The sequence below is a fragment of the Triticum urartu genome, chromosome 5 (genome assembly GCF_003073215.2).
Source record: "Triticum urartu cultivar G1812 chromosome 5, Tu2.1, whole genome shotgun sequence".
Taxonomy (NCBI): Eukaryota; Viridiplantae; Streptophyta; class Magnoliopsida; order Poales; family Poaceae; genus Triticum; species Triticum urartu.
Genome location: NC_053026.1, coordinates 493,540,051 through 493,550,157, shown reverse-complemented (window position 1 = coordinate 493,550,157; position 10,107 = coordinate 493,540,051). Strand labels below are relative to the sequence as shown.

The following is a 10,107-nucleotide window of genomic DNA, read 5'->3' as shown; positions in this document are numbered from 1 at the left end:
GACAGAGGGGTTAAGGCTAGTCATAATGGGGAGGAACTTAGGAGTAACATCACACACTCCAATACAATTTTGCTTATGTGGCACATATTTAATGAAGAGAGAGGTGCTTGTGGTAACTAGCTAAGTTACCGGAACATCACACACTCCAAGAAACAATGAGTCTATAACCTAATAAATACATCGTTGCATGACACTACATAGATGTTCCTACCCACTATGGAGATAGTAACATAGTCTAGGGAAGTGTGTAAGTTACTAGCTTATGTTCTTGCCCATTGTGACCAGCCTAAAATTATTTGGGATCATAGGTGATGTGGCTGCATATGAATGGATGATGATGTGAATAAGCTGCATGTCAAGAGAAATATGACAGTAGGGATCAACTATTTAGGTATTATAGATTCTATAAAATCATTTCTAAGGACACTTTTTGCATTACATTCTTTAGAAATTTAGCATCCTACTGAATTCTTAGGAAATCCCCTGCGGATTCCGTGGCACTGCTAAATGCTGGCTAATTAAGCATGCGTCCTGCACTTGACTTGGGGACGAGGCGCAGTGGAACCAGCGGCGGCGTGACCAGCCCCGGCGTCTCGGCCATGTCCAGACGCGTCCCGGCGGGGAGCTCCCAGTCGAAGTGGCGCACAAGGCTGGCGACCGCGATCTCCAGCACCGGCAGTGCGAAGTTTATGGCGGGGCAGATTCGCCGGCCGGCGCCGAACGGGAGGAGCTGGTAGTCATTCCCCCGCACGTCCACGTCCGTCGCGCTGGCGCCGTCCAAGAATCGCTCTGGCCGGAACTCCTCCGCCGCGTCGCCCCACGCCGCGGGATCCCTCGCGATTGCCCAAGCGTTGATGAAGAGCGCCGTCTTGGCGGGGATCTCGTAGCCCTGGACGACCGCCGCCGTCGTCGACTCGTGCGGGACGAGGAGCGGCGCCGGCGGGTGGAGCCGGAGGACCTCCTTCAGCACCGCCTTAAGGTACTCCATCCTCCTCAAATCGTCTTCCTCGATGGCCGGCTTGCCGTTGGCGATTCGTGTTACCTCGTCCTGCAGCTTGGCCATTACCCGCGGGTTTCCGATGAGCTCCGCCATGACCCATTCCAGCGTGATAGATGACGTCTCAGTTCCGGCGAAGATCATGTCCTGCATATCAAGAAACGGCCATGGAGCAGAGGATCAAGGGAAACGATTTAAGTTAAAATTTGCTGAGAAATTTAAAGCGAATTCTTCGGCGATCACCTTGATGATGCTTTTGATGCGATTGTCGGTGAGCTCGAGCCCGGCGGTGCCTTCTTTCCTCAGCCGGAGCAAGACGTCCAAGAAGTCCTCTTCTGCGCCCAGTGCGCCGTCGTCACGCTTCTTCTCAAGGTGCTCGGCCATTATCTCGGATAGGAACTTGTCCCACGCTTCGACCTGGACGTCGATCCTCTTCTCCAGCCCCGTCGCCCACCTAACCATCTTGGCCGCCGCGCCAGGAAGCACGTCCTCCGCCTGGAGCCCCGACATGAACGCCGCAGAGTTCCCCATAAGCTCTTTCATCTTCTCCGCCGTGGCCCCCGCGGCGCCGGCGGCCGCGCGGGTGACCACGGAGTTGCTATAGGCGTACAGGAGCTCCCTCAGCTCCACGGCCTCACCGGCCTCCGCGGCGCGGCGGGCTCCCGCGACAAGGGCGGTCGCCTCGGCGGCGCGCACAGGGCCGAACGAGTCGGCGCGGCGCGGGGAGAGGAGGTGGATGACGGCCATCTTCTTGCTGCGGCGCCAGGCGTCGCCGTAGGGCGCGAACGATACGTTCATGCAGCCGTACGTGAGCTTGTCCACCGGCACGCTGGGCACGCGGGAGGCGAAGGCGAGGTCGTGGTTCTTGTACAGGTCCGCCGCCGCCGCCGCCGTGGACACCACCAGCGTCGGCCTGCGCCCGAGCCGCAGGAACAGGAGCCCACCGTCGGTGCCGTACCGAGCGTGCAGCTCGCGCAAGGAGCGGTGTGGGAGGCTGCCCATGAGGTGCAAGTGGCCGACCAGCGGACGCGACGGTGGCGAGGGCGGGAGCTTGCTGCTGCTGCTGCTGCTGCGTCGAGCCTTCCTGATGACAACGCAGGTGACGGCGAGGAGCGCGGCGACGCCGGCGACCAGCACGAAGTACGGACACATCCTCAGTTCCTCAGTCCTCACTACACTGGAGGCTGTGTTGTCCGATTGGCTCGATGATAATGGTGCTCGAAACTTCAATCTGCCACGGCAGTGTTCTGGTCTTTCTTTCCTGATCGTCACGTTGTGATTTGTCGCTCGTGATTTCGTCCATGTGACGTGACGTGATCGTGCCAAAGGAAGTCGCCGGGTGGCGGCAAGCCTTTGCAACGAGGCCAAGCTTGTGCCACATGTTTGGTCTGAACTCTCATTTTATTTTTTCCAACAAAATTCCTACGTATTACTCCCTCCATTCGTTTTTTATGAAGTGTAATTTTTTCAGGGTTCATAAGGTGCAAAGGAAAAGAAATAGGTAAAATCTCACGCCAATCAAAAAAATAACAGTCAATCGAGTAAATCTTTGAAATTAAGAGGCCATGACAATTCAGTCTTTGTAACGACGCAAATTTAGTGGAACTATACTCAACTATGCGCTTTTCGCGAAAGTGTGTGCTGCGCTAATATAAGCCACGAACGACATGATCAAGACTATTTTTTTGAATTAAAAATGTTCATTGCGTTCAATAAAGATAGGCGTTCAACACCTCCACAATATATTGTTCTCTTCCATAGACCAATACTCTACAAAATTATATGTACTATTTTTCTTTCATAAAAATCATTTTACTTCCCTCCTATATACAACTCCGACGGATCTCAGGGGATTCGGTCGGTCTTTGTCTTCGATGGATAGTATTCGTTCCTTTATTCGGTCGGTCTTTGTCTTCGGTGGATAGTATTCGTTTCTTTGTGTTCATGTGTTTGCAAGTTTGATCCTTCTTATCGACGCTTCTCTTCATTGACGACAGTTGTTGTTCTGGTGTGCTGATCCTTTCGGGCTTAGCACGACAATGTCTCAACTGTCTACTACAATAAGGTTTACCCGTCTCCGGTAAGGGAGGGACGATGGCGATGGTGTGCCTTCAGCTCGCTCCAATGCTTGTAGTCGTCACTAGGTGGTCTATGGATATGGGCGTAATTTTTGGTACTTCTATTGTTCTTTGTATGGCCATGATGTTTGGTGAAGCCCCGCGCTACCTCAAGAACCTCACCTTCTCCACTCACCAACAACGTCAAACCATCATATGAAGCAACGGATTGACGACATCACCGTGGTTCTCAAGGCCATCCAGGAGCAGAACGCGGTCATCTAGAAGGTGGTGACGGTGTCTAACGACGTGTTCGAGGCGCTTAAGCCGCCCATGGAGGCCGACTATGGAGGCATCAATAGCAAATCCGAGGACTGGGATGGGTGGGATGCACAAGGAATTGAATTTGGTGGCATGAAATTCGATATTGATCCTCAAACCCTTTGATCTATAGTCGCTCATCCCGCGCCTTCCCAATGTCTAGCCGAGCAACATCAGTGACCTTGATCACAGGCCGTGGCCACCACGTCGAGATAACACCATGGGGGTCTATCATCGGCGTGGTTACCATGTTCGTGTTGTGGGCATGCACGCCTTTCCCGAACCCCTCCCTCGTCCTCCTCCGTCAGAGTAGGTACCCTCCAACCCTCATTATTTCAACTAAATGTACTAAATCTCCAAAATTCACTTCATTTTCGAAACTTAAGTTCATTTGATTGATCTAAGTAGGGTCGGAGGGTACCCTAAAGGTTCCAAATTTGCATCCCTAGGGGGAGATACCACCAAGTTGGAGAAGAAATTATGAGTTGTATTTAGGGTGTTCCATATAAATCCCGCACTCTAGTTAGATACAACATTAATGCATTTGCATGTCTTGCTATGTTGTGGTTAGAAAATGTTGGGTGAGATTGGGAGGAAATGAATTTTGAATTATTCTATGCTTTGGTAGATGAACAATTTGGCCGTAACGAATCCTAAGTGTTGTTGCATGAATTGTTTCATTTGCGGCAAACAGAGTCAGTTTCTGAATACACAGTTGGGTTCAATGAGACTATGCACTCACTATTGGCTCCTAGCAACAATCCAGAATGCCTTTTCCCCTTCTTAATACATTGATGTGTTAAAGGACAAGATTCATGTCATTGTTCTTGTGCACAATACCATGGTGTTGCCGTTTCGCTTGCCTACTTGCAGAAAGAGGTTGTTTCCTGGTCAGATTCCTTCATCCGAATCTGGTGGTATCCTGAATATGGGTCCAAGAAGCATAGGCGCTCGCACACTGCCGTGGAGTCAATTATCTGATCGATCCTTGGTAGCGGGAATGGGTCCTTGGGGCACGCCTTGTTGACTTCAGTGTAGTCCACACACTTGTGCCATGTGTTGTTCTTCTTCAGCACCATCACGGGGTTTGCCAGCTACTCGGTTGCGCAAGCTCCCTTATGAACTTGGCCGTGAGTAGGTGTGCTATTTCTTCTCCTATCGTCATTCATTTCTTTGTAGCGAAGCGCCGCAGAGCCTGCTTTACCAGCCTCATGTCCTTGCGAACGTTTAGGCAATGTTCGGCGTTCTCTGCTGGCACTCCTGGCATGTCGGCGGGCTTCCATACGAATATGTTCTAGTTGGTTCGGAGGTAGGCGAGGAGCTCTGCCTCCTGGCCCTCCGAGAGATCTCCCCCAATGGTTACCATTCTGTCGGGGTCTTCGGGGTGGACCTCGAACTTTTTGGTCTGCTTTGCCAGCTAGAAGACGTGACTGATGACCCACAAGTATAGGGGATCAATCGTAGTCCTCTCAATAAGTAAGAGTGTCGAACCCAATGAGGAGCAGAAGGAAATGACAAGTGGTTTTCAGCAATGTAATTTTTGCAAGCACTGAATTTGTCGGTAACGAGTAGTTTGATAGCAAGATAATTTGTAACGAGCAAGTAACGATAACGATAAATAAAGTGCAGCAAGGTAGCCCAAATCTTTTGTGGCAAAGGATAGGCCAAAACGGTCTATTATAATAAGCAAATAGTTCTTGAGGGCACATGGGAATTTCATCTAGTCACTTTCATCATGTTGGTTTGATTTGTGTTCGTTACTTTGATAATTTAATATGTGGGTGGACCGGTGCTTGGGTGTTGTTCTTACTTGAACAAACCTCCCACTTACGATTAACCCCCTCGCAAGCATCCGCAACTACGAGAAAAGTATTAAGATAAAATCTAACCATATCATTAAACATATGGATCCAAATCGGTCCCTTAGGAAGTAGTGCATAAACTAGGGTTTAAGCTTCTGTCACTCTAGCAATCCATCATCTAATAACTACTACACAATGCATTCCCTTAGGCCCAAAGATGGTGAAGTTCCATGTAGTCGATGTTCACATGTCACCACTAAGGGAATCACAACATACATATCATCAAAATATCGAACACATAGCAACTTCACATGACTTCTCCCGTGACCTCAAGAACAAAGGTAACTACTCACAAATGATATTCATGGTCAAGATCAGAGAGTTATTAAATAGCATAATGGATCTGAACATATAATCTTCCACCAAATAAACCATATAGTACCAATATGAGGTTCCGGTACAAAGATTGAACACAAGAGATGAACTAGGGTTTGAGAGGAGATGGCGTTGTTGGAGATGTTGATGAAGATTGGCCTCCCAAAGATGAGAGGGTTGTTGGTGATGACGATGGCTTCGATTTCCCCCTCTGGGAGGGAACTTCCCCCAGCGGAATCGCTCTGCCTGAGGGAAAAAGTGCTCCTACCCAAGTTCCGCCTCAAGACGGCGGTGCTCCGTCCCGAAAGTCCTCTCTTTATTTTTTCTAGGTCAAAAGACCTTAAGTACCAGAAGATGGGCACCAGAGGTGGGCTGGGCTGGCCACAACCCACCAGGGCGCGCCCTGGTGTCTTCTAGTCACCAGGTGCCCCCCTCCTGTAGTTATTTGCTCCAATATTTTTTATGCATTTGATACGTCTCCAACGTATCTATAATTTTTGATTGTTCCATGCTATTATATTATCATTCTTGGATGTTTTCTAATCATTTTATAGTCATTTTATATAAGTTTTTGGGACTAACCTATTGACATCGTGCCAAGTGCCAGTTGCTTTTTTTGCATGTTTTTTACATCGCATGAAATCAATATCAAACGGAGTCCAAACACCACGAAACTTTTTATGGACCAGAAGACCACCAATGGAACAGAGCAGTACCTGGGGGTGCCCCGAGGGGGACACAACCCACCAAGGCGCGCCTGCCCCCAAGCGCGCCTGCCCCCAAGCGCGCCCAGGTGGGTTGTGCCCACCTCGGTGGCCTCCCGCACCCCCTCTTTACCCTATAAATTCCCAAATATTCCGAAAACCCTTGGGGTTAACCTAGATCAGAAGTTCCGCCGCCGTGGGCCTCTGTAGCCACTGAAAATCAATCTAGACCCCGTTCCAGCACTCCGCCGGAGGGGGGAATCATCACCGGTGGCCATCTTCATCATCCCGGCGGCCACCACGATGAGGAGGGAGTAGTCCACCCCGGGGCTGAGGGTTTGTACCAGTAGCTATGTGTTTAATCTCTCTCTCTCTCTCTCTCGTGTTCTTGAGATGTCACGATCTTGATGTATCGCGAGCCTTGTTAATATAGTCAGATCATATGGTGTTTTCCCCTTACTATCTTGTGATGAATTGAGTTTTTCCTTTGAGATTTCGTTGTTATCAGATTGAATACTTTTATGGATTTAAGAGCACTTGATATATGTCTTGCAGTTGAATACTCGTGGTGACAATGGGGTATCATATTCGTTCACTTGATATATGTTTTGGTACTCAACTCGCAGATTCCCGAGGTGACATTGGGGTAATCTATGCATAGGGGTTGATGCATGTTCTTGTCTTTGTTTCTCCTGTAGAAATCTTGGGGCACTCTTTGAAGTTCTTTGTGTTGGATTGAGTATTATGAATATGAATTTGCTTTGGTGTTATTTTAGTACAAACTCTAGGATAGATCGAACGAAAAGAATAGCTTTGTGTTATTTTAGTACGAACTCTTGAATAGATCGAACGGAAAGAATAGCTTTGAGGTGGTTTCATACCCTACAAACAATTTATTCTTATGTTCTCCGCTAGATAGGAACTTTGGAGTGATTCTTCATCGCACTTTGAGGGATGGTTATATGATCCAATTATATTAGCATTGTTGAGAGATTGCACTAGCAAAAGTACGGACCCTAGGCCTCATTTTCAAGCATTGCAATACCGTTTTGTGCCCCTTTACTATTTGTTACCTTGCTGTTTTTATTTATTTAGATTATAAAACTATATTTCTGCCATAAATATTACACTTTTATCACCATCTCTTCGCCGAACTAGTGCACCTATACATTTTGCCATTGTATTAGGTGTGTTGGGGACACAAGAGATTTTTTGTATTTGGTTGCAGGGTCGTTTGAGAGAGACCATATTCATCCTATGCCTCTCATGGATTGATAAACCTTAGGTCATCCACTTGAGGGAAAATTTCTACCGTCCTACAAAACTCTGCGCTTTGAGGCCCAATACGTGTCTACAAGAATAAAGTTGCATAGTAGACATCAAGCTCTTTTCTCGCTCCGTTGCCGGGGAGGTGAGTGCATGAAGGTATATCTTTAGATCTTGCAACCGAATCTTTTAGTTTCTTGTTTATCACTAGTTTGGTTTATAAAAGAAATCTACAAAAAATGGAATTGAGGTTGCATCATATTATTGATCATCTTTATAATATCTTTCTTGAAAATGATGGTTCGAAAAATTGTGCTCAATTGTTAGAAGAAGAAGTCAATAAAATGTTTGGCACAAAATATTTAAATGATGAGCATGATTGCAATGTTGTTAGTATGAATTCTTTGAATATGCATGATGCTAATGATATGCAAAGCTACAAGCTTGGGGATGCTATGTTTGATGAAGATGATATTTTTACTCCCCGAAATTTTGATGAGAAAATTTATTATGATGAAAGAATGCCTCCTATTTATGATGATTATATTGATGAAAGTGGGTTTGGAAGAGTGTCAACTCTAGGTAATAATGATCCCACTATTTTTGAGGGTGTTGAATCTTATTGTAATAATTATGAAAGTGGATTTGGAGAGGTCATGACTTTATTTAGTGATGAATCCACTATTTCGAAAGAGGTTTCAATTGATTATTATGAGAACAAAGTTGCTATATATGATGATTATGGTGATGAAATGTATGCTATAAAGAATAATTATAACCATGAAACTTTCCATCATGATTTTAATTTTCAATCCCATGATAGTTACTTTGTTGAGTTTGCTCCCACTAGTATTCATGAGAATAAATTTGCTTATGTGGAGAGTAGTAAAATTTCTATGCTTGTGGGTCATGAAAACAATGCTTTATGTGATGGTTATATTGTTGAATTTCTTCATGATGCTACTGAAAATTATTATGAGGGAGGAACTTATGCTTGTAGGTATTGCAATAATATCAAGTTTTCTCTCTATGTGTTGAAGATCTTGAAGTTATGCTTGTTTTGCCTTCCTATGCTAGTTGATTCTTGTTCCCATAAGTTGTTTGCTCACAAAATCCATATGCATAGGAACTGGTTTAGACTTAAATGTGCTAGTCATATGCTTCATGATGCTCTCTTTGTGTTTCAATTCCTATCTTTTATGCGAGCATCATTGAAACCATCATGCCTAGCTAAAAGGCATTAAAGAAAAGCTCTTGTTGGAGACAACCCAACACTTTTACCTACTGTTTTTGTGTGTTCACATTATTAGGCTACTGTAGTAATAATTTTTTATTGCTTTTGTTTCACTAAAGTGCCAAGTAAGACCTTTGGGATGGCTTACGCTGATAGTTGATTTGATCTTGCTGAAAAACAGAAACTTTTTTGCTCAGGAAAACAATTCTCATTTTTAACATAAGTGCGATAAAATGCCGATTATTTTTGCAGAAGATTAATAGACAAATTTCCTAGGTTTTCCTAAATTTTCAGAATTTTTGGAGTAACAGGAGTATGGTTGGAGTGCAGATTACTACAGACTGTTATGTTTTTGACAGATTTTGTTTCCAATGCATAGTTTGCTTGTTTTCTAGTTTCTATGTCTTATATTACTCAATATAAATTGTAGAAATTATATGCTACAGTAGGCATTGTGTGGAAACAATTATGAATCTTTTCTTTGACAGTACCAAAGTGAAACGGGTTGCTCTTTATCATACCAACCTATCTCACAAAGTTCCGTTAAGTTTTGTGTGATTGAAGTTTTCAAGTTTTGGGTGAGATGTCGATATGAGGAGAATAAGGAGTGACAAGACCCTAAGATTGGGGACACTCAAGGCACCCCAAGGTAATATTCAAGGAATATCCAAGCAACTAAGCTTGGGGATGCCCCGGAAGGCATCCCCTCTTTCGTCTTCAACATTATCGGTAACCTCACTTGGAACTATGTTTTCATTCGTCACATGATATGTGTTTTGCTTGGAGAATCATTTTATTTTTTTAGGATTTGCTTGCTGTTATTTATAATAATGCTTTGCATCTTTTATTCCAATAAAAGTGGCAATGATAGCCTTTGCCATGCTTATTTTGCAAGTATACATGTTACTGTTTCAGAACAGAAAGTTTATCGATGTTGCAAAAATTCCCTAGAAAAGTCAGAATGTAATAAAATGTTGAAACTTTTTGCAAAATGATCTCTTATAAATTTTATACAGTGTGGTAAATTTTCATAACTTTTGGAGTTAGGGAAGTATTGATACTCTTGCATTCTTTACAGACTGTACTGTTTTGGCAGATTGCTATAATGTTTGCATTGCTTGCATATGTTTGCTTGTTTAATGATTCTATTTTAGGATAGGAGTATTAAATATGCAGAGGAATTTAGTATGCAATGTTGAATAATAATTTTAGTGATTTGATACAGTAGAGAATGATAAGATTTTTGCATTAGTTTATACTAACTTATCTCACGAGTTCTTGTTGAGTTTTGTGTGGATGAAGCTTTTGAGATTTAGGAAAACCATGATATGAGGAATTAAGGAGAAAAAAA

The 10,107-nt window shown here is 44.6% G+C and overlaps 1 protein-coding gene across 1 annotated transcript; it reads right to left on the bottom strand.

The window, feature by feature from the left end:
- Window positions 1-367: 367 nt before the first annotated feature.
- LOC125510074 (cytochrome P450 71A1-like) lies at window positions 368-2,295 on the bottom strand. The gene is made up of 2 exons (XM_048675165.1): window positions 1,241-2,295; window positions 368-1,144 (listed from the first exon to the last, which is right to left on the bottom strand). The coding sequence occupies exons 1-2, from the start codon at window positions 2,147-2,149 to the stop codon at window positions 515-517; spliced, it is 1,539 nt and encodes a 512-aa protein (XP_048531122.1). The 5' UTR covers window positions 2,150-2,295; the 3' UTR covers window positions 368-514.
- Window positions 2,296-10,107: the final 7,812 nt, after the last annotated feature.